Below are 25571 nucleotides of genomic sequence, written 5' to 3'. Positions count from 1 at the left end.
CAGCTGCAACAGGTACGGTGGGAGATGAGGATGGAGAAGCTTGGGCCTGGCAGTGAGGCAGGCTGCTCAGGTTAGTGGGTAGGCAAAGGGGAGCCGGGGAGGTGGCCCTGGGGGTGCATCCTGATCAGGGACATGAGTATGGGGACCGGTGGAAAGGTGAGAGAGGAGGATCTGACTAAAAAGCAGGGAGACCACTTAACTTTTCTATTTGTTCCAGGTGGAAACAAACGCCACAAGAATCTTGTTTAGGATATGGCAGAGGGATTTAAAAGAATTCCAGAGATGTGAAAAACTGGAATGGAAAAGACAGGTGGTTAATTAGACACAAGTTTGGGAGAGGGAAACTAGGGAGGAGGAAGAATAAAAATGACTTCAGATCCAAGCCTAAATGACTGAGAAAACAAAACTTTCAGCTGGAAAAAGGAAAGTGGCAGGAAGAACTACTTTTACTTATTTAGTCTTTAAATTGAATTTATTGGGGTGACACTGGTTAATAAAATTATATAGGTTTCATGTGTAGAACTCTACATTTTCTGTACCCCGTACTGTGTGCTCCCCTCACCCCCCAAGTCGACTCCATCTATCACAGGAACAGTTACTTATATTGGGGATGGGGATGAGGGGGTGAAGTTAGATCTAAACAAACCGCAGGTACAAAGAAGACAGCCAGTTGGGGATGTCCGGCGGGCAGCTGAAAACCTGGTAGTGACTGTCTAGTACCTTGAGCAATAGGTTTTCCTTTTTTAAAAATGATTTATTTGAATAGAGGTTATATTGGCACATATAGAGATTATATTTGGTCAAGTGAAAATTAATTCTCCTTCCTACTGCTGGTTGACTATTTTCTTCCCGCAGAGGTAAACACTGGTTCCAGTTTCTTATGATTCTCAAGACATTTTGTAAGTATGTGTGCATATGTACACACACACACGGTTTTATGTTCCCAGAGAGTTTTGTATTTTTGTGTTTGTGTTTTAAAGGCCCTAGCCAGGTAGCTCAGTTGGTAGAGCATCATCCTGATACATGGTACAGCAAGGTTGCAGGGATTGATCCCCAGTCAGGGCACATACAAGAATCAACCAATGAATGCATGGACAGGTGGAAAAACAACTTGATCTTTCTCTTTCTCTCTCTTTCCTCTCTAAAGTCAATAAATAAAAATTTTTAAAAAGAGAGAAGACTTGTGTGTCTTTGAGACAGAAGGAGAACAAAGAGAGGGAGAGGTTAGAAAAGCACTTAAGAAGGAATTACTGGAGCAGGTATTAGAGCAGGTAAGAGGACAGAGTCAGTGGTGCGCCAGGCAGGGCGGGTCGATGGCAGTGGAGGTTTCTGAGGCTGTATCACTTAGATGGCCTGTGTCCTCTGCCTGGCATGGCAGAGATGCAGGTAGAGGCAGCTTGATGGCTTCAGGAGGCAGAAAAGATGTAAAATAACCACTGTGGACACTAGAAAATATCATAGAGCCATCAGATCTAAAAATCAATCCGTAAGGTTTATTTTGATGATTTATAAAAAAAATATCAGCATTACAACTTAAAGCTATCTACAAATTTAAAAATGTACAGAAATTATTCACATATTACATTCAATAGTTTTATTAAAGTGTCACAGGTAGTGTTGAACAATCACAACACAGCATAAACCAAGTTCTAAGTCACATAAATACCCTCAAAGCATGTTCAAATCCATTGGAAGATGGTCTGGAAGAACTAGAAAAATATGATTTTTGGAATCAGCAGAAAGATATCTGATTTTCACCTTTATGTTACAACTGCTCAGAGATATGCCCTTTACAATTCACTTAAACCTTACTTTGCAACCAGAATTTTACATTTGGACAAACAGGAGAAACTGAGAGGGTTTTTTGTTTTGTTTTTTTTAAACTTTTAGTGTAGCTCATAAAACATAGGACTTGGGATTTATATTCTGATCTAGTCGAAGGTAATTCTAATCAAGGATGATGTTATTTTTGGTTAACTGGGCCTCACACTTTACTTTCATAAAGTGCACACCAGTCAAGACTCCTGGGAGCGAAAGCGTGAGGATTATCAGAACCACAGCTGTGGATCTCAACGCTCCTGCCTCCTCAGGGCTTTATCTGCACACTCGCAGCCCGCAGGAGAAGGGCACCTTCCGAGGCTTGGTGCTGCCCCTGGTTTTGGCTGCTGCCTCTGAGAAATGCTGGGCACTGGCCCTGAAGCCAGGAAGGGAGCGGCTGTCTGGGCACGCTTCCCTCCGCCAGGTGCCGGGCCAGCAGCTCCGTGGAGACGGCCGAGTTTGAGACCTAAGGGCCAGGGATTGCTGATGACAAGAAATTTTTATGAGGAAAGTTGATAAAAACAGGTATTTACTAAGACCTGAGATTTATTAGCTAGCTTAATTAGGCAAAGGTATAGAGGAGTCCACTTCAGCTCATTCCTAAATATGGCCCTTAAAAATAAGTAGACTTCATACTGCCTGACTCAGAGCCAGGCATGTGACCCTAAAGTGTACGTTCCAGCAAACATGTTCTTAATCATTAAAAATAGCTAGTTTTACTAATCTGGCCATTAGTGACATTTCATGATTACAAGCCTTAAAAATTTAATACACATATAATTTTTTCTTGTATATAGTATGCTTACACATTAAAATATCAAAGGCACTTTTAGGTTACGTGATAAACAAAAATACATTAATAGAGAGAGGACTGTTTATTGGTTCCTTCAGCTTCTGTGTCCATGGTGATCATCAAGGGCCCAGTCTTGCACTTCACCTTTACAGAAGAGTGTGAAGAAAATGGCACCAAACACATTAATAGCTGCAGTGATCCAGAAAACAGTTTGCCATTCTCTAATAGTGTTCTGTAGAGAAAGAAACAAAATGCACATGAAAATTTCTTGTTTGTAGTCCACTTTATAAAAAAGGTTGAGCCACAGGACTGTTACAACAGTAACATTATTCATAAAAGAAACAACCCCAATGTCCATCAGCAGTGAGACTGTGATATTTTTGTTCAGCTGGAAACTATACAGCAGGGGTCGGGAACCTATGGCTCGCGAACCAGATGTGGCTCTTTTGATGGCTGCCTCTGGTTCGCAGACAAATCTTTAATAAAAAAATAATAAAGTTAAAAATATAAGACATTCTCATGTATTACAATCCATTCATTTCCTACCACTCATGTTCATGGTTGCGGGTGGCTGGAGCCAATCACAGTTGTCCTCCGGGACAACACCAAATTTTTATTGGATAATGTGTAAAGTACATGGGTTATTGTATGGCTCTCACGGAATTACATTTTAAAATATGTGGCATTCATGGCTCTCTCAGCCAAAAAGGTTCCCGACCCCTGTCTACAGCAATGAGAATGAATGAGCTACAACAAAATAGATACAGCTCACAAATAAAATGTTAAGTGAAAGAAGCCAGACACAAAAAAGTACACGCAGAGCATTTATATAAGGCTCAAAATCAGACAAAACAAATCTATGAGGTTAAAGTCAGGAGAGTGGATGCTCTTGGTGAGAAGGATACCTGGGAGCTTTGCAAGGCAGATCATGTTCTGTTTGGGATGCACTAGCTTTGTGAAAATTCATTCAGCACTCTACTTAGGATTTATATATTTTAAAAATACATGTTCTACTTAAATAAAAAGTTTACTGAAAAGAACATGTGTGGCATTTCATTGAGTCATGCGTTACTAGGCAAGTATTCTGCCTGCACATTATCTCTTAGGTGGGCAGGTCAGGGACAGATCAAGTAAGGATGAAGTAAGACGGACTTCAAGTTTGAGGCCTGGCCTAAAAGAGTCCACATGGCTCTCGAATGACACCTAAAATAAGATATGCATTGGATTTGTCAATAAAAGATCAACAAAATACAATTGTTCAATGTACAATCTACTGGTATAAAAATGTCAGGCAGTCATCTAAATTTCTGGGCCCTGTGACTAACAATCATTTTTTTGAGTTTTCAGTTTCAATCTAGCTAGAGGGCTACGTTTGCAGCATTAAACAAACAAACAAACAAACAACAACAAAAAAAACACCTCAGTAGAATTAGAATGAGAAAGAAAAAGAAAAGGCAGCAGGAAGCTGCTGTCATTTACTTAGGGGAAAAATACCATACAGAAAGGAGCACTGTGTGGTTAAATATACTTATCTGAGGTGAATGTATTTTGGTGAGAAAAAAATCTTAAATTTTACTGACTTTTTTTTTTTAAGTTACTTAATGATTTTAGAGAGAGACAGAAACATCGATCTGTTCCTGTGTGTGCCCTGACCAGGGACCAAACCTGCAACATTCACGCATGGGGACGACACTCTAACCAACCTAGCCATCTGGCCAGGGCTTACTGACTATTTACATGTGCTAATAATGTGTCACCATCCTAGAGAAGGAGTCAATCAATAATTACATCATATACCAGAAAGAAATGCATAAGACAGTGTCTTAGGACCCCTAAGCGTCTCTGTGTGACTTATATGGTAATACCTCAGTGTTATTTGGAGGCAATGAGTGACTATACCAGAGATCTCACATAGTTCTGAGTTTGCTTTTTGTTTTTGAGAGAGAGAGAGAGAAGTATCAACTTGTTTCACTTAGTTGTTCCATTCATTTGTGCACTCATTGGTTGCTTCTTGTATGTGCCCTGACTGGGGATTGAATTTGTAACCTCGGCACGTGGAAATGTGCTTTATCCACCAAAACACCCAGCCAGGGACCTAGTTAGCTTTTTAAGAAAACTTTCACTAGTTTTTAGAGAATGCTGTTTTGTTGATAATAAAACTGAACCTCAGACATTTTGAGATATAATTACTTATTTATACTCTGACTCATTCCACAAAATTTTTGAGGCAGTGTAGTAAATTTTAATTGTAAGCAATTACAATTTTAAGGCAAATGTTTTTCCTTTTTAAATATAACATCCTTTTAATCGCACTAAACAAATGCTTTAGTAACATACCCCAAATCCAGTTGAGTTCCCACTTTACAAACATTCCCGACTTTAGCTCAGGAGTCCATGTGTCCCCAGCGTAAGCAGCAGGAGCACCAGTAAGTGCGTGAATACCCGGGAGTGTGCGGACTCTCTTTTGTCGCCACAATGCTCCATGAGATAAGGGTGAGCATTTCTGATGCGTCCATATGGAGACACAGAAACTTAGAAAAAACATTTTCCCAACAAACCTTTCTATGAAGTGAGAAAACCGATTCTTGTGACTAAGGAATTAGGAATGGAGGGAACAGAGAAGAAATAGAACACTGTCCGTGGTGAGCACATATATGTCTGAAATTCGTGTATCTGGCAATAAGAAAGTTGGTAAGCATTTCCTAAAATTCTAAGAATTAGTGTTAATTTGATCACAGAGACAAAATAAGGAGAAAACTAAGTCTCTTTTAGAGGTTTAAGTCAGCTTCTTGAAGAATATATTTCACCAGTCCTTTAGATATGTTTTTTAAACAGGAGAAACTGGAGTTGGAAAGGGCCTTTGAGGTCATTTACTTTGATTTCTCACACAATGTAGGAAACATTTTCTATGCAGTCCCCCTCCCCCCCCCCCCCCCCCCCCCCCCACCGCTCTGGCCCCGCGGCCGGCAGCCACAACTCCGGTCCACCCAGTTCTCAGGGCCCAGGGCCAGTCCGCCCACAGCCTGCTCAGTGCTCCACCCACACAGACTGGTTCTTCTCTCCTGTTCCCAGAGCGGCCGCACACATCTTTTCGCAGCATTTGTCACAGAACCTTATCTGATCTTATATAATTTCTAAATGATGACTTTCTCAAGTGCAGAAACGTCATTTTTGTCTTTGAACCCTCAGTATCTGGCATATTAATAAGCACCCAAGAAATGCCTTTTGAAAACATGTTTGACTGTTCAGGCCTCACTAATTCATAAGGCAGCCCGTCCCATACTGTATCCTCATAACTTCTTACCATCTGTCTTTGTGAGGACAAGTAAGTGAGGAAACCGACCGTGGCTCCCAAGCTTCTGCTCCTCTAACCATTCTCAGTTATTGCAAATGCTCCTTACTCACTCTCACTTGATTTCCCAACATCTTAGCTTCGGGATCCAATTCTTGAATAATTACACATTACCAATTTTTATTCATTCAAATAAAAACCACAACTCATTTATCTGGTATAATATCACAACTTTTAAGTACTTGTGTAGTACTTAAAGTGACAAGATCTTTTTTTTAGCTAAAGAGAGAGAGAGACAGAGACAGGAAGAGAGAGAGATGAGAAGCATCAACTCTTAGTTGTGGCACCTTTGTTGTTCACTGATTGCTTTTCATATGTGCCTTGGCGGGGGAGGGGCCTCTATCTGGGCCAGTGACCTCTTACTTAAGCCAGCGACCTTGGGCTTCAAGCCAGCGACCATGTGGTCATGTCTATGATCCCATACTGAAGCTGGTGACCTTGGGGTTTCAAACCTGGGTCCTCAGCACCCAGGTTGATGCTCTATCCACTGTGCCACCTCCTGGTCAGGCAAAAAGATCTTTGTTTAACTTAGTTCTGTTGTTCTGTCTAAAATCCAAAGTTTGTTCTTTGAAAATACACATTCCTACCCATTAAGACAATTTACCTCTTGTTGCTATAAAGATTTGCATAAAAGAAACGTTCAGAATTTTATGCTTAATTAAAATAAACTCAACTTTGACACAGAAGTGTAGCTTCCTGTGAACTGTTTAAATCTTTTCCTTGATCTACTCACCTCAGGGGTCAGACTTTTAGCGATGACAGGCCCAATCATTCCTGGAATAGTGGCAAATGTATTTGTTATGCCCAGGAGGATACCAGCATACCTGCAGAAACATTTTCATAGAGAGTTACATTGCTACACATTTAAGTAGCTTTCTTCAATAGCTAGCTACATTGCTGCCAGGCTGTATTCTTAGGAAATTTTGCATTTAAACAAACTGCCTTACTGGAACACGAAATTACTGAAATGTTTGGTGAAAAATTTGCATTTCAATAGTCAATTAGAATTTTAATATTATATATAGACATGGTCTTTGAAACAATCCCTTTTATAGTGATATAGAAAAGTGCTGAAATACAATTTTCATACATGAGTATATCTACATAGGAAGCTTGTTATGTCTTAATTTTTTAAGTTAAAAAGAGTTCATTTCTTGATTATAAAATTTATTTCATTGTTGAAAACTTAAGAAAAAGAAAAACATTAAGAAAATAGTTATCTATAATCCTTCCATATATAAATAATCGGCATTAACATTTTGGTAAACATAATTATTTTTCCTATGTATATATTTCTAATACATTATAGAAATGAGATCATATTGAACATCTATTTTACAACTTACTTGCTCCACTTAATATATATATATCTGCTTGTAGTTAAATCATTGCACACTGCAAAAAAAAAAAAAAAAAGGCCCTGGCTGGTTGGCTCAGCGGTAGAGCGTCGGCCTAGCGTGCGGAGGACCCGGGTTCGATTCCCGGCCAGGGCACACAGGAGAAGCACCCATTTGCTTCTCCACCCCTCCGCCGCGCTTTCCTCTCTGTCTCTCTCTTCCCCTCCCGCAGCCAAGGCTCCATTGGAGCAAAGATGGCCCGGGCGCTGGGGATGGCTCCTTGGCCTCTGCCCCAGGCGCTGGAGTGGCTCTGGTCGCAATATGGCGACGCCCAGGATGGGCAGAGCATCGCCCCCTGGTGGGCAGAGCGTCGCCCCTGGTGGGCGTGCCGGGTGGATCCCGGTGGGGCGCATGCGGGAGTCTGTCTGACTGTCTCTCCCTGTTTCCAGCTTCAGAAAAATGAAAAAAAAAAAAAAAAAGCCTGACCAGGGAGTGGCGCAGTGTACAGGGTGTCAGACTGGGATACAGAGGACCCAGGTTTGAGACCCCGAGGTCGCCAGCTTGAGCGCGGGCTCATCTGGTTTGAGCAAAGCTCACCAGCTTGAGCCCAAGGTCGCTGGCTCGAGCAAGGGGTCACTTGGTCTATTGTAGCCCCCCCCCCCCCCCCCCCCCCCGGGTCAAGGCACATATGAGAAAACAATCAATGAACAACTAAGGTGCTGCAACGAAGAACTGATGCTTCTCATCTCTCTCCCTTCCTGTCTGTCTGTCCCCAACTGTCCCTCTTTCTGACTCTATCTCTGTCACACACACAAAAAAAGTTATTGCACATTGTCCCAGAAGTACACAAGTTGGGTCTACAGTTTGTGTGAATGTGAGTGTGAGTGTGTATGAGAAAAAGAGAAAGAAATGTATATATATATTTTTTAGTAAGAGACAGACAGAGAGAGAGATGAGAAGCACTAACTCATAGTTGCAGCACCTTAGTTGTTCACTGATTGCTTTCTCATATGTGCCTTGACTGGGGGGGGGGGGGGCTCCAGCTGAGCAAGTGATCCACTGCTCAAACCAGTGACCTTAGGCTCAAGCCAGCCGCCTTGGGCTTCAAGCCAGAGACCCTTGGGCTCAAGTCAGCGACCATGGCGTCATGTAAATGATCTCACACTCAAGCCAGTGACCCTGTGCTCCACCCAGTGTCCCTGTGCTCAAGCTGTATAAACCCATGCTCAAGCTGGTGACCTCAGAGTTTTGAATCTGGGTCCTCAGTATCTCAGGCCAAGGCTCTATCCATTGTGGCACTGCCTGGACAGGCAAAATGCATTTTTAATAAGCTCAGAAAAAGTTCTGATTTATTTTAAGGGTAAATCTTAGGGGCGTGGGATATTACCTATATTTACATACAAATCTTTAAAGAAAGAATTCCTGCCTGTATTTGGGAAATAATAATAATCTGTTGACTTCTTCAGTACCCAAGGAATGTATACTGACTATACAAGGCTACCTTAGTCAAGATTTTAGGTACCATCCCAAAAAGAATAAAATGCTTATACTTTTCAATAAAGAAGTCATATTAGACTGGTAATCAGAAGACATAAAGATTCCTACCTAATTCCGCCATTAGTCCCACCATGTGTGTGACCTTGGTTAGTGATAGATTATTTCCCTTATCACTGATGGGTTCATAGATGTATATACATGTATATCTGGTGGTCCCAGCTGAGCTCCCCCACATCCCACCAAACACATGAAAAGAAAAATATTAAGTGCAACATACATATGGAAATGTGTAAAAACCACAGGTGTAGAGCTTGATGAATTTTCACATAGGGAACAATCATGTTACTAGCACCTGCTCAAGAAACAGAACCTACTGGTATAACCATTTTAAAGAACATTTTAATATGGTTGAACTGCTCAGACTGTATAAATTTTAATTTGAATGATCATAATTTTGTTGGGTCACCCCTCTCCTACCCGAAAACCTGTAAGGATGGTTTAATGCTTACTGTAATCTTCTGCCTGATTAGCAATGGTCTGGCCCTGGTTCATCTGCCCAGCCTTGGTTCCTGGTACCATACAGTATACAGCTTTGGATCTAGACAGCTCTCATTCCAGCTGCTCACTCCTGGACTTATCTTTATTCCCACTATATTCACAAATCCACACTCCGTCCATCCAAACCAGCTGCTGTTCCATGAAGCTTTCTCTGACTAGTTCAGCTCATATTGAACTCTGTCTTCTCAGAATCTTTTCGTCCTTAAAGCTAGTATACTGTGTTTTAAGAGTAACCATTCTCTAATTCACGTTTGCTAACCGACTGTATAGTCTCACTGCAAACTCCTGTTTCATTTCCCTTTATTATTTCCAACAGCCAGTACAACATATACGCTCATTCGATACATGCTGACCAGAGAAGGTGCGCAGGACCCACAGCTCTGAGGCCCATGCATGGATTCATGGGGCCTTGCTGCACTGACTGCTGGGCTGTGTGCCACACAGAATGGCACCCCTCTTGGGCACTGGCTCTTAAGGGTGCCGATTCCTGATGGGTGCTTTCACACGAGTGGAATCATACAGTGTACAACCTTTTGAATTACATACTAGTTAGTTGCTGAGCATCATTACAAGTTGCTGTGTGGCTCAGTAGGTATTCCTTTACGGTTCTCTCTCTAACTGAAGACACTGGGATTGCATCCTGTAGATAGTCCTACGTTCTGGATTTTTTAGATTGTTTCTGTGAGGCACCATTTGTTATGTCCCTGTATTTCCTTCCTGTACACTGGTAGTATCTAGACTCGAGATCCTAGAGGGCTCATTAGATTTAGGTTGGACAGTTTCAGCAAGAGAAATTTAAGATAGTGGTATAGTTAAAAATTAGTTAACCAAGTAAGCGGCATTTTATTTTTTCATAAAAATCACCTACACATAGGAAATGTCCAATTAAAGCTTTTAATTTTTACAAGATAATCAGGGTTATTATAAAATTCCAGTCAAAATTGATGAAGCTTGATGTTTCTTAGTCTGAATAATCTTAATGTGGAGTAATACTATTTCTATTAGGATTTAGGATCCTCAATACCTTGGCTGCAGACTACTGATCTGAAATTCCATGGAAAAGTGCCTGCTATGGGCTGAACTGTGTCTTCCCCAAATTAATGCGGTGAAGTCCTAATCTGACTGTATTTAGAGACAGGGCTGTAGGTGGTAATTAAGGTTAAATGAGATAGAGTGGGATTCAAACACAATAGGATTGGTGGCCTTATAGGAGGAAGAGAGAGAGAGATCTTCTCTTGATGTCTGTGAGGAAGTATCGAGGGAAGGCCATGGTAAGACACAGGGAGAAAGAAGGTGACTGTCTGCAAGCCAGAAAGAGTCCTCACCAGGACCTGACCAGGGGGCGCCGCAATCTTCCCTTCCAGCGTCCAGAACTGTGAGGAAACACATTTCTGGTTTTTAAAGCCACCCAGTCTATGACATTTTGCATGGCAGCCTGAGTTGACTAATAACAGTGCGTGAACAAAAAATCCTGTTAAACCTAATTCAGTTATCTATAAACATCACAAAAAATTATCTTTATTGATTTTTAGAGAGAGGAAGGAAGAGAGAGAAAAATTGGTTTGTTGTTCCACTTATTTATGCCTTCACTGGTTGATTCTTGTATGTGTCCTGACAGGATTGAACCCGCAACCTTGGCATACTGGGATAACACTCTAACCAACTGAGCTACCTGGTCAAGGATGAACATCACAAATTTTTATGCTCAAAACTCATGCATACAAGATACAATAAGGAAACCATGTGGCACAGATCTTTCTGGCTTATGCCCTTTAGGGAGTGTATCTTAAATTACCCAAGCTTGGCAGAACCTGCCCTTTTTTTTTTTCAACCATTAACACCTTGGCAGTAGGAGGAGCCGACAGCAATGTTGCTAGGCTTTTTCAGTGACAGATATTAAGTGCAGATGAATGTTGTGAAATTCTAAATGTCAGCACCGAGAAGCTCATTCAAGTATTTATATTACCCTAGGCCAGGAAGGGCCATGAAAGATTGATGACTGCTTGGAAAAAACATGTTGTACGGACTCAGTCTGGATTCTTTGCTATTGGAGCATTAGAATTCTGTGGGATTAACAGTTAAAAATCAACCCAATTTACTTGAATCTGGGCAACAAAATTATCCATAGAAAATCCCTATTTCAGTCTATAAAAGAAAAGGCTTAGAAAATATACAGTATACCATGTGCATATTTATATGTCAATAGGACATGGTTCTAAATATTTTATAAATATATATTTTTTATTTTTATTGATTTTTAGAAAGGGAGATAATTTAGAGAGAGAGAGAGAGAGAGAGAGAGAGAGAGAGAAACATGGATTTGTCGTTCCACTCATTTGTAGATTCACTGGTTGATCCTTGTATGTGCCCTGGTGGGATTGAACCTGCACCCTTAGCATATTGGGAAGACTCTAACCAACTGAGCTATCCAGCCAGGCTGCTAGTAAGCCAACTGTGGCTCCTTAGTGATCAACATTCTCTAAGAGCTCACAAATCATCCCTTTAATATTTTACTTGGATTGATTTGTGGTCATGGCACCTGACTCAAAGTTTGCCAGAAAGTAATAGTTGTTTATTGTGTTATGTGCAAATGCATTTATTACATTATGAGCTAAGTGTTATGTATGAGTGTATTTTCTATTTAATCCTCACAACAATCTTAGAAGGTAGGTACTATGCACATTTGTTTTTCTTAAGATCTACTTTCATCTTTTTTTAATGATAGCTCCAATTTCTATTTGATAGTCCAATTTCCTTTTCTGCCTGTGTAAGAGAGCAGAGCTGGACCCTTGACAGATTCCATAGCTTCTGACAGATTTCAGATGCCTGATGAATCCTGAACTACATTCTTCATGAAATGGGGTGAGTGGCTTCCTACATTTCTTCTGGCTGGTGTTTGCTGAGGCAATTTTTATGTTCCTTATCATTTTTTTCTCATATTTATTTAGTTTTCTTTTTTTCTTTTTTTTTCTTCTCTTTTTTTTGAAGCTGGAAACAGGGAGTGACAGTCAGACAGACTCCCGCATGCGCCCGACCGGGATCCACCCGGCACGCCCACCAGGGGCGGTGCTCTGCCCCCCAGGGGGCGATGCTCTGCCCATCCTGGGCGTCGCCATATTGCGACCAGAGCCACTCTAGCGCCTGAGGCAGAGGCCACAGAGCCATGCCCAGCGCCCGGGCCATCTTTGCTCCAATGGAGCCTTGGCTGCGGGAGGGGAAGAGAGAGACAGAGAGGAAAGCGCGGCGGAGGGGTGGAGAAGCAAATGGGCGCTTCTCCTATGTGCCCTGGCCGGGAATCGAACCCGGGTCCTCCGCACGCTAGGCCGACTTATTTAGTTTTCTTTTTCTCTTTTTTTTGAAGTTGGAAACGGGGAGGCAGTCAGACAGACTCCCGCATGCGCCCGACCGGGATCCACTGGGCATGCCCACCAGGAGGCGATGCTCTGCCCATCTGGGGCATTGCTCCGTTGCAACCAGAGCTATTCTAGCGCCTGAGGCAGAGGCCATGGAGCCATCTTCAGCACCCGGGCCAACTTTGCTCCAATGGAGCTTTGGCTGCGGGAGGGGAAGAGAGAGACAGAGAGGAAGGAGAGGGGGAGGGGTGGAGAAGCAGATGGGCGCCTCTCCTGTGTGCTCTGGCCGGGAATCGAACCCGGGACTCCTGTACGCCAGGCCGATGCTCTACCACTGAGCCAAACAGCCAGGGCCTATTTACTTAGTTTTCTAATAAACTTACATTAACTGTGTCAACCAGAGTGTCTGTTCTTGGCAATGAGTTATTTCTGAGTTCTCAAATTAACTTCTATTTCTTCTACAATAACCATTTTTAGAGATCTTCCAAATAAGTAACTGAAAGGCAACTTAATGTAGCAGAAAGATCCCTGGACCATAAAGGTGGAAGACCTGATTCAAGTCTTAGGTCTGCCATTAACAAGCTGTGACTTTAGAAGTTAATGACTCCTCTGTGCCGAAGTTTCTTCATCTTCAGAAGAGAGACCTTTGTGTTCATATCTTTGTGTGTTGTGGTATGTTACTAATGACCTCCTCTCAGCATCCAATTCGATGAGGTTTGAGGGCATTGACTCCTTCACCGCTAACTTTAGGGGTGGGTGCTGACTGTCCTTAAGTCAAACGGTATCCCCTGGACCACAGGGGGTTGGTTTAGCATTGGATATGTGACTCAGTTTGGTTCAATCAAAATGAAGCCCTCTCCTAACCCCTTATTTCAGTGGTTGGGAGAGGAACAGATTATCTTTCTTGTTTGATGTGAATGTAATTCTAGTTGTTACTAGTAATCATTTCATTGTGTGATTTTACATGTAGACCCAGTCTTAGGATAAAACTAGTACCAAGTACCATAAAAGGCAGAGCAGAGAGTGGAAAAGAAATGTGTTAGGAAGTATTTAGTAGACAGCTGGCTATCAACTCTTGCCTGAAGTCTTTGGATTTTACACTGAAGTGAATCAATAGATCATGTTGTCTAGCCAGCTTGATTTAGGATTTCTATTACTTTATATAAAAGCATCTAAGAGATAACAGAGCCCAGTCTCTTTTGTGGCCAAACTCCTCAATCCCCACATCCTTTGACTGTTCATCAACTCAAAGCTTGTTAAAATCTCAAGCCTAGATCAATCCAGCAGCACATTTTCAAGCCCAATACACTTGGGCTGCTGAATGTTACAGAAAGAAATAACAATTTAGTACAATAATGAGAATGCAAAATTAATCTCCAGTTCAACAGATCCTCATCAATGCCAAAATCTCTTCTATGAATTCTTAGTGACTATTTTTCTCAGTGGCTATTTCGAACCTTTATCCTTCTCAAGTCTTTATTCTGCCTCCTTCTTTCTTAGTGACTCCTGACACAGAGAAATCAAAGACTAACAGTTAAGAGTTCTCAACCTACTGCTGCATCTGACACTGTGGATCAAGCTCGCCCTTTGGGGATCCCAATCTCTATTTATTTTTCCTTATCCTTCTGTTGCTTCTTATCAATTACCTTTGCATCAGGCTCTTGTTTCTCTTAATGGATTCCCAAGGTTCTCACCGCAATTGGATTAGTAATTTTATCCAATCCCATTGCTTCATCTACTACTCATATGTTGATGACTTTCTCTGTCCTCCAGATCTCACTCTTGAAGACTGGACAGTCTTGGTTTCCTTGACATCACATTCTTGATTTTCCTTCTATATCTCCGGTTACTCCTTTTTTAGTTTTCAGAAAGCATTTCCCCACTTTCTAATCTTTAAATGTTCGTCAAGATTTAGTCCTAGGATGGCTTGTCACTCCACCCTCTCTCCCCAGGCAATCCATGTCTTTAAACACTCTGATGTGTGGATTTAATACCTAATTTTCATTTCCAGCCAGACTGCTTTTTTGAGTTCCACTAGCACAACTACTATTTTCTAGATGTTTTCACAAAAATATAAAATTTAACATGTCTGAATTTCTTTTGTCCCAAGACTCTTCCTCCTTTAGGCACGCTGCTTCTGTAAGTGGCACACTGATCTACCCAGCTGCCCATAGAAATACCTGGAAACAATCATTCTTGGTATCTTCTTCACTCTTCAGGTCTAACAGACGTCAGGTCCCATCTGTTGTACTTACAAAATCCCTCCACTCTATCTCCACCTTCAGATTCCTATTACACCCCAGCACCTCTTATTTGGGTTATTGCCACAGTTTCCTAACTGGTTTCTTCTACTTGTACTCTTGTCCACATAAGGGTGATCTTAAAATACAGAAAATATCATTTCTTATTTGCTCTGAATACAATATAAATTGCTTACTTTTCCTGCTTACTTCCCAGTGGCTTTCTTCTCCGCATCAGCCACAAAAAGCATTTTCTTGGTTAACTGAAATATACTGCTATGGACTGAATATTTGTTTGATAGGGTCTCTAGGATGTGATAAAGGTTAAATAAGGTCATAAGGTTGAGTGCCCTAATCCAGTAGAGCTGCTGCCCTTATAAGAAGAGTAAGAGACATCAGAGTCTCTCTCTGCACACATGTTTGCATGTACACACCTACGAAAACCATGTGAGCACAAAGCAATAACGCAGACCTGCAAACCAGGAAGAGAGCTCTCACCAGAAACCAACCACGCTGGCTGGCGCCTTGATCTTGGACTTCTAGCTTCTAGAACTGTGAGAAAATAAATTTCTGTTGTTTAGGCCATGTACTCTGTGGTATTTTGTTATGGCAGTGAGCCAGGCTAAGACATGCACAATTTCTTCTTCCTCTTGTATAAATTCTTCTGTTAAGAATAACACTCCCGTTTTGCTTGGCTTACTTATTCTTTAGGCTTTAGCTTAAATATCACTTCCTCAGAGACCTGTCCTTATTCCTTAAACTGTATTATATCCCCTTATTATATTCTCTTACTATTTTTCTCTCTCAAAAGGTTGGTTTTTATTTGTGTAATTCTTTTATGTTTATCACTCTAGATTCAAAGCTCCACAGGCCAGGATAGTATCTGTTATGACCGACACTTGCCAGGCATTTGATAAATACTTGTCCAGGAATTAATTATCATAATATATTAGAATTGTTTGTTTTTTATTGTTTCTTTTCTCAGCTAGACTAATCTCCTTGCAAGGAGGAGCTAGGTTTTATCTTTTGAAGAGCCATGTAGAGTGCTAAATGTATAGCAGGTATTCTATTATGTTATAAAAACTAAATGTTTGTTGTATAAATGAGAGGACTGGACTAGACCAGGGCCTCACATTTGAATATACACAAAAGTCACCTGAGGATCTTTTAAATTTTTATTTAATGATTAATTGTTAGAGAGAGGGGAGGAGAGGGGAGAGGGAGGGAGGAGAGGGAGAGGGAGAGGGAGAGGGAGAGGGAGAGGGAGAGGGAGAGGGAGAGGGAGAGGGAGAGGGAGAAGGAGAGAGAGAGAGAGAGAGAGAGAGCGAGAGAGGGAAACATTGACTTGCTGTTCTACTTATTTACGCATTCATTAGTTGATTCTTGTATGTGCCCTAATTGGAGATCATACCCACAACCCTGATGCATGACCTGAAGATCTTAAAATGCAGATTTTAGTTCAGGAAGTCTGGGATGATGCCTGAGATTCTGCATGTCTCATGTAATACTGGTACCACTGGTTCATAGACCATACTTACTACTCATGTTTAGTAGTAAGAGACAAGATTACCTTAAATCCTTTCTAAAAACTTTATATAATTCTGTAAATCATACAACTGAACAATGTCATTTGTTAAACTTATTTCAAGTGAAATCCTTTCTAGATTCCTTTCTAGTCAGTAGCATAAAATATATATATATATATTGCAGCCTGACCGGGCAGTGGCACAGTGGATAGAGTGTCAACCTGGGATGCTGAGGACCTAGGTTTGAAACCCCAAGGTCACCAGCTTGAGCGTGGGCTCACCAGCTTGAGCAGGGAGTTGCCAGCTTGAGTGTGGGATCACAGACACAACCCCAGAGTCACTGGCTTGAGCCCAAGGTCACTGGCTTGAGCAAGAGGTCACTGGCTTGGCTAGAACACCCAGTCAAGGCACATATGAGAAAGCAATCAATGAACAACTAAGGTGCTGCAACAAAGAACTGATGCTTCTCATCTCTCCCTTCTTGTCTGTCTGTCCTCTCTCTCTCTCTTTTTTTTAAAAAAGAAAGAAAGAAAGAAATATATTTCAGTTATCTGATTATTTGCTATCTCCCTAAATCCTTTTTTGGGTAACCAGGTTTAAGCTCTAACTCATAAATCTCATATACATGTCTCAAAGTCGCTGTGCAGCAGTTTGTTCAGGGAAGTAGGCTCCTTCCTGTCCTCTCTCCACAGAAATGGCTAAGTTCTATGCCTTTACCCTTCCACTTCAAGGGGTTATTTATTATTTCAAGTTATGTTTGTATCAGATCTTTCAAATCACCACTAAACTTATAAAAGTATGTTTTTAAGTTAATTTGCTTTTCAAGTCTTCTTCTTTTCTTTCATCATTATGTTACACTCTTTCAGTTCTTAACTCACCAATATGTATACTAAATAAATATTTCCTAGCTTGTAAGGTTTACAAAATTCTTCCCTCTATTTAAATTTCCTTCTTTTTGACAAAAGTCTGTGGTGTATGGTAAATATTTTCAACATTAGACATTTAATTCTGTAGTTAAAACCAGAGAGTCCTTCATTCAACAAAGATGTACTAAGCACACCTGACAGGCACAGTAAAATAAAACGTCCATGCCTGAGCAACCCTGGGGTGTGACGGGATGATCACTTCGTTAGACTGGGTAAGAGGTCTCTTCAGAGCTTTTTGATCACAACAGACTTCACACATACAGTGTAATATATTTATTATTATCCTGATTATCAGATCCTTATGCATTTAAAAGTGTAATTCAGCCACTATACTCATATTAAAACACAAAATGTTTTCTATTTAACTGGGTCAATGTAAATTTCTAGTTTAAAAATAAAAATAATATAAACCTGTACAACAGATAAATTTGAAATTCAAAATTTAAACACTGCAAGGATTGTAACTAATGGGTTTAATAATTAAATCACACTTTCTATTCCAATTTCAGTTGTATTCTTAGTATAAATTTACATAGTATCCTGTAGAATTCATTATTATTCAGTTACTTTTTGTAGCTATTTAAATATATATACATGTAGCTGATATACAAACTCATTTAACCTATCAATTTCTCCGATTAAAAGGTATGGTTATTATTAATAATAACTAAACAATTTTCATATTTCATTTACTAGAATTAGAAAAGGATAAGATTTATTTAAAAGTAATATACATTTAAAGCTATCTTCTTTTGCTAATTTTGTGGAGAAAGGTGTCACTACAATTTACTCTAAAATGATTTATAAGTCTACACTAATAACTTTATAATTTTCTCAAGCACTGGAGGATTTTTCAAAATCCCAAGACAAGAAAGTGAAAATACCTCATAGGTGATTCCACATACAAAAGATGGAAAAGAAATTACTTGATAAGACTGCAGACTTTTGTTTCTTTCTTTTAAAAAAAAAATCTTATTAATTTAAGTGAGAGAGGAAGGGAGAGAGGCAGAGACAGGAATATCAATCTGTTCCTGTGTGTGCCCTGACCGGGGATTGAATCAGCAAACTCTGTGCTTAGAACGATGCTCCAACCAACTGAGCTATCTGGTCAGGGCGACTTTTGTGTCTATTTATAAATCTTTGACAATAGTCAATGCTTTATGTGACTTCTAAGTAGTAATTAAGATATTCTTTATTATTATTATTTTTTTTTTTGTATTTTTCTGAAGCTAGAAACCGGGAGGCAGTCAGACAGACTCCCGCATGCGCCCGACTGGGATCCACCCAGCACGCCCAACAGGGGGCGATGCTCTGCCCCTCCGGGGCGTCGCTCTGTCGCGACCAGAGCCACTCTAGCACCTGGGGCAGTGGCCAAGGAGCCATCCCCAGCGCCCAGGCCATCTTTTGCTCCAATGGAGCCTCGGCTGCGGGAGGGGAAGAGAGAGCCAGAGAGGAAGGAGAGGGGGAGGGGTGGAGAAGCAGATGGGCGCCTCTCCTGTGTGCCCTGGCCGGGAATCGAACCTGGGACTTCCGCACGCCAGGCCGATGCTCTACCACTGAGCCAACCAGCCAGGGCCAAGATATTCTTAAAAGAGGCAATATACTTAGTAATACAAGCATATCATCATTGCTGGAGTCTTGGTTTCTAAATACCATTTCTCATTAAAAGGAACCAGGTTCCTTGGAGAAATGGCTGATTCCAAGGCAGAGAAGGTACAAGATGAATCCAAAACATCTGGTTGTTCCAGCAATAAGAAAGTGCTCAAGGAAAGAAAAGGAAAAAAAAGATGGCGGATGATAACAGGTCACAGAAGCCAGCTGAAAAGTGCTCCCATTGGCCAAATATGGGATAATGTGAGCATGAAAATAAATAAGGATGCTAATGGATCATAACTCATTAATTAAGTTAGGACTCTCTAAGTCCACATTGATGACTATTGATAAACAAATGGAAAAGCGATGATCTTCCTAACAACAGAATCCCGACTGATAAATGTGGAGGCTCGGGCTGAAGTATTTTCACTCTGAAACCACCACAGTGAAACTGGTTTGGCGTGGATCACCAGCAGGCACTGAGTCGAAGGTGCTGCTGGTGAGGGGAGTTTGACAAGAAGTGGGATGTTTGTATGGTCTCAAGGCATCTCTCCAGAGATACTGTTTTAGTTGAAGGGGAGAAAAGTAACTAGTTAGAGACACCTGACAACACCTTGACTGAGTGATCAAAATTGGTATCACTAGAGTCCTCTGAATGTGATTTCCTGAGAGGGTCACACGCCAGTTATTTTGGCCAAGGATACACCACCTGAATTTAATGGTAAGATGTGAGACAAATCCTAGGCCAGTATTTAATGGTAAGATGTGAGACAAATCCTAGGCGAGTGTGGCATTCCAAGTATACAGGCTACCATGAGCAAAGGGCCAAAGGTCGGAAAGTGCGGGCAGGTGTGTGTGTACTGCGGGAAGTTGTAGAAGATAGAGAGTAGGTTAGTTCCATCAGGGCACAGAATCCCTAGAAGACGGGGTGAGGGAGAAAGGAATAAAATGATAAGGATCGGTTGGGGCCATAATGTGGAGGGTTTTGCATGTTGGCTGGGAATTCTGTATTGAAATTTAATAGAGAATATAAAAATGGATTTTATTATACATGAATAGTAAAGAAAGCTTTAAAAAATATAGTAAGATCAACAGACACACAGTTTTTCAGAAAGAGTTTCAACATGGTACAGAATATGAAAGTCTGTCTTAATTATTCCATTCCTGCAACTGCCTGAGCACTGCCGGCGGCTCGCACAGGGCGGGGGCTGCCACCACAGGGCACACGAGGCAGAGGTGGCCCTGCTCCGTCACAGCTCACAGGCCCAGAGCTTTTGCTTAGGCTACCTTTTATTTCAATTGGTTTCTTGGTCCAATGCCTAACTGTTCCAGGTTTTCTTTCTGTGATTCCCGCTATTAAGGATATAGCACTGATCATACCTTCTCAGTATGAGCAGCGACAGTTATGATGGAAACACTGTATACAGAGATGATGATAGAAATTTAAATTTAAAAACATTCTTCAATTACTGTGTAAACCGAACTTGTGTTTAAGAATTTAAAGTCACTTTTAGGGTTGTCAAACCCTAGTGACAGAAAGTGGAGTGGCGGTCGCCAGGCGCTGTGGGGGAGGGGGCGTGTTCGTGTTTCATGGTGGCGAGTTTCAGTGTGGGAAGATGGAAATGTTCTGGAGATGGACTGTGGCGATGGTTGTACAACAATGTGAATGCACGTAATGCCACAGAACTGTACACTTAAAAATGCTAAATACTATATTATAAATATTTTACCACAATTAAAAAGCAACTTAAAGTTAATCACAGCCAATCCTTATATTAGTACTCACGAAGGAGCAATATCCAGGTGGTTGATACTAAATCCAGAAGAGCAAAAGCCTCCCAGTGTTGTTGATATGGATAGGAATGCAACAGCTAAATAATAATCACAGCCTATAAATCCAGCGGCTACCACGAATACTGCAGGGCCAATCATTCCTGAAGTTAAAAGATAATAAAAAGAGAAAGAAGTCCCAATATTAATATTTGCTTGCTCTACCTTAATACACAGATTTGATATTACTGCCACCTACTGTAGAAACACTGTACTGCCTAGAAGACTCAGTTTAAATTATAATGTTTCATGAAAACACTTGAGGAAAACATATAGTCATAATGCAACTAATATAAAAGTAAAAGGAAATTCTCATTATGCAATGCCATTTATCTACATGTGATAAAGATTCAGCTAAAGTTCTACAATGTTAGAGAAAAGAGCAAGAAGAGAATGACTGAAAAAATGGTCCCAGAAAAAGGTAACAGTTGATATAGTAGTGTGATTTAAAAAAAAAACAACCCTGCAAAGAAAAGCTAAATTATAAACTCTGTTGGATAAAATTAGAAAAACACTCCATCTAGGTTTTAACAACTGAAAACAATATGCACAGTTATTACAGGCAGAGGCAGTCAAGCATAAAATACAAGTGACAAAGGAAAAGACTTAATGATTAGGCTGCCATTTTTTTCTGTGTGTACAGCAGTGCGATTCAATAACTCTCTGTGATGACAGAATTGTTGTATTTGTATATACTGCAACTGCCACTGTGACACTTATATTTAAATATCAAGTGAATTTAAATAGTGAGATATGGCAGGTCTACAGAAAGTCAAAAAAGAGAAAGGCCTTTTTTAAAAAATAAAATCTAAAGGGATTTATTTCACTTGAAGATGTGGAATAACTTCTTCAGAGTTGAAGTAAGCAACAGTGGAACAGAATAGCAACTCTCAGTGACAGCTGCCCAGACGTGTTTACAGAATTATTCCGAACAGGATAAGTCTACACAAATACCCTACATGAATTAAACATAGTTTTAATATGTAAACAAAATAATCATTTTTACTTTGCCTTACACTGTAAATACAGTAAATAAATGTAAGCCAAAACAAAACTTGATTCACTTTACTTACCTATAAGGCTAAATATCCTTCGAACAAATATAGTTGAAATTTTCCATTTTGCCCTTAAATGGTCAGCGGCTTGACCAGCCGAGATCATAAATAACCAACAGCCAAAATAAGGCACTGCTGATAAAATCCCATTCTGGGAGAAATAAGAAGATACAGGATTCATTATGGTGGGAGGAACAACCAAAATACATACACACATATCCACCACCAGTCGAAAAGAAAGGAAATCCTCAGCAGTACACTGTAATTTTTATATAGTTATAGTAAGTCAGCCTGGTTTATGGGAGGATTTTGGGATTCAGTTCAGTGCAGCCCCTCGGATCCTGTCGCAGAGGGAACCAGAGCTCACCCTGGTCCAATCTGCTCCCGGAGAGCTGGAATGTTATTCTGGGACTTGGGCTTTGGCGTCAGTGAGAGATGGTAAGTCTTCCTATTCGGGTATGGATTTGCCCCACTGAACAGTTCCTGTCTTCAATTTTCACTTATTTTAAAAATATTTCTATTATAAAATAAAACATACAGAAGACACATAAGTCCAATGTGTATGTTAGTGAATTATAGGCAAACACCACCTAGGTCAGGTGCCTGTGCACCAGCACAGGCTTTGAGCAGAGGACAAAGGCAGGGAAGTGTTTGAGACACTTGTCTTTTCCCTCTTCTTTTCTTTCTTTTTTCCCTCTTCTTTTCCTTTATGTGACCATCTAAACAAAATGAAAACACTAATAGATATGAAATAGAATTCATCATGAAATGTGTTCTTTTCTTTGTAGGAAATGACTTGACAACTTTTTAGGAAATCACAAATTCTGTAAAATGAAGAACATACTCAGAAAAAAAAAAGAGAAAATTTTCTTCTTTTCATTCTTCTTCAGCACAAACGTGGTGTCAAGACTAATGACCTAATTCTGACAGAGACAAATGTTTTCATAGCCTTAGAGAGGTGGGTACACTTGTTAGTATTTACGAACACAAAAAAGGCAGAAAGATATTTTATCAGCGATATTTAAATCTTGCAATAGTTCCACTTAAGCATCATTCATGGTGCAGACCAGAAAAATTTACTTTAAATTTAAGTATGCTTAAGAAATATTTCTTTTATCATAGTTTGTAGTTCTCTGATCTCAGATGTTATATGCTTCTAGTTCTTCTGTAACTGAAAATTTTTGTTTCTTTCTGGTATTATACTGTGGAATGTCCTCTTCAAACTTTATTCTATTTAGACTTGTGCATAGTAGGATCACATCTATCATTACTTGTCAAAGAACCCTACATATGAATAAACTGTAGCAAACAGAGAAGTGAATTTTCAGATCTTGGTCTTGTTCTCTAGTGGGATAAGGTTGATAGCAACTAGAGTTGCTGAATTTTTCGACTGAAAGCTCCAATGTTAAAAACTTCCCCAACAACCTAAAACTACTAAAATTTTCAACATTTATTCATGCCATCTTCTACCGTTATTAAGCTTTTTTTTGTGCAAAGATATGATTCCTTGTATTCATTTATTGAAAAAATTCCAAAATATTAATATCTAAAATAGGGAAATAGATATCACCCCAACTCTCACTGAGTTGTAAGAAATAAGGATGCTAGAATTGGAAAAAACTAAGAAAAAAGAAAAGAGAGGACAGCTAATGAAATTAAACTTATATGAAAAAGCAAGCTTATAACAAAAAATGAAGAACTTTCAAATTTTAATTGATGTTGAGCATCTTTACATGGGCTTATTGGCCATCTGTGTATCTTTGGAGAAATGTCTATTCAAGTCATTTACTCATTTAAAAAATGGGGTTGTCTTTTCATTATTGAGTTGTAGGAATTCTTTACATATTGTGGGTACTAGACCCTTATCAGATATATGATTTGCAAATATTTTCTCTCATTCAATGGGTTTTCATTCTTGACAGTATCCTTTGATGCACAAACATTTTTAATTTTGATAAGTACAACTTGTCTATTTTTTACGTTGGTTACCTGTGTTTTGGTGTTCTATGTGAGAAACTGTTGCCCAGTCCGAGGTCACAGGGATGTATACTTTCTAAGAGTTTTATCGTTTGAACTCTTACAGTTAGGTCTTTGATCTAACCTTCATTTTGAAAGCAAAGATACCACCAATTTTCCTTTTAAACTGTGTCTTTCTCTTTTTAGGCTTTTCCTTACTCTCTTTAAAGACAGAATCCATCAATGTAAGTAGAGATAATAGGAACTACATCAATTTGAGGAGTTCAAAGGAGCTGGCAATTCCAGGAAGGTCCTCCTTACAGCTTTACAACTGCAGCTCTCCCAGTGCCTGGATGACGCTGTAGAACACCCTCTGCACAAGAACCTAGTGCCCCCAACTCCTCTGTCAGCTGCCATCAGAGTCCAACTACCATCCTTTTTTTTCTTTTTTAGTGAAGGTGAGAGAAAGAGAGAGGGATGGACAGACAGGAAGGGAGAGAGATGAGAAGCATCAGCTCTTAGTTGCAGCACTTCAGTAGTTCATTGATTGCTTTTTCATGTGTGCCTTGACTCATATGGGCTCTAGCCGAGCCAGTGACCCCTTGCTCAAGCCAGCAACCATGGGGTCATATCTATGATCCCACGCTCAAGCTGGTGACCCTGTGCTCCAGTTGGTGAGCTTGCACTCAAGCTGGCAACCTTGGGGTTTTGAACCTGGGTCCTCAGCATCCCAGGTCAATGCTCTATGCACTGTGCCACCACCTGGTCAGGCCACTACCATCCCTCATAGAAGTGAATATTTGTGCCACTTGAAGTTGTCATCCACTATCCTGGCATGTTCCTAAGGATTAGTAGGGTTCTGTGGTTAAAGGGGTAGCAGCCAAAAGATACTTTGAATCAAGATGAACATACACTGAGAAAAGAAAGAACAACTATGAAGCAGAAAGAGAATTCTCTAAAATTTAGTATATTAGAGTACAATGGAAGATACAAAATAATTTAATTTCGCACCGATAAAAGCAAATTCTGTAACTTAAAATCTGTACTTTATATAAGAAGCATATGATTACATTCTTACCTCTTGAACATTGAATCTTAGGATCTCCTTCATATAAGTAGGCAATAATGTCAACAAAGTATAAAAACCCCAGTTATAAGAAAAGTGTGCAACGACAATAGCCCAGAGCGGCAGGGACTTTAGGATGGATATCCATGGTACCGACTTCTGCGAAGAGAGCTGAAAACACAGGCACATTCCGGGTGAGCTACAGCTGTGTACTGCTGTGTGTAGATCTGTACCTTATCAGCTAAAATTCCATCTAGAACATTATCAACCTTGATTAGTAAACTCCAGATTTTAAAACCAACTCTTTAAAAATATTAAACAATAATAAAGAGTCCATTTTCAGATTAGAAGAAAAAGAGAAATGTAATTAGAGCGATAATGTCAACCTCAAACACTCCTTATGAATGTCAGAAGTCACCTGCAGTATTAATTTCTCCATCAGTAAATTAGAGAAGTTTCATAATCAAATTCAGAGGGTGCCATAAGGGCAAATGAAAGAGACTGCAAGTCTCATTAGAATTCATATTTTACTATACAGTCTTTATTTAATTATAATGATATATATATATATATATATATATATATATATATATATATATATATATATATATAAGAATTGTGCAATAGGACTTTTTTTATGGCGCTATTTGGAGTAATAGTCTTCAAAGTAG

The 25571-nt window shown here is 40.0% G+C and overlaps 1 protein-coding gene across 7 annotated transcripts in view; it reads right to left on the bottom strand.

The window, feature by feature from the left end:
- Positions 1-1473: 1473 nt before the first annotated feature.
- Positions 1474-25571, bottom strand: part of SLC17A5 (solute carrier family 17 member 5) — a 67445-nt gene continuing 43347 nt past the window's right edge. For all 7 annotated transcript variants that reach the window (XM_066359031.1, XM_066359027.1, XM_066359028.1 and 4 more), the window contains 5 exons: positions 24913-25071; positions 21897-22029; positions 20780-20927; positions 6697-6787; positions 1474-2843 (listed from right to left, as the gene is read on the bottom strand). In XM_066359031.1, coding sequence (XP_066215128.1) covers positions 2706-2843; positions 6697-6787; positions 20780-20927; positions 21897-22029; positions 24913-25071 — 669 coding nt within the window. In that variant the 3' untranslated portion in view covers positions 1474-2705. The remainder of the gene's footprint in view (positions 2844-6696; positions 6788-20779; positions 20928-21896; positions 22030-24912; positions 25072-25571) is intronic.

The sequence above is a fragment of the Saccopteryx leptura genome, chromosome 1 (assembly GCF_036850995.1).
Source record: "Saccopteryx leptura isolate mSacLep1 chromosome 1, mSacLep1_pri_phased_curated, whole genome shotgun sequence".
NCBI classification, from domain to species: Eukaryota; Metazoa; Chordata; class Mammalia; order Chiroptera; family Emballonuridae; genus Saccopteryx; species Saccopteryx leptura.
The sequence above is the reverse complement of the archived record's forward strand: the minus strand, read 5'-3'. Positions and strand labels throughout refer to the sequence as shown.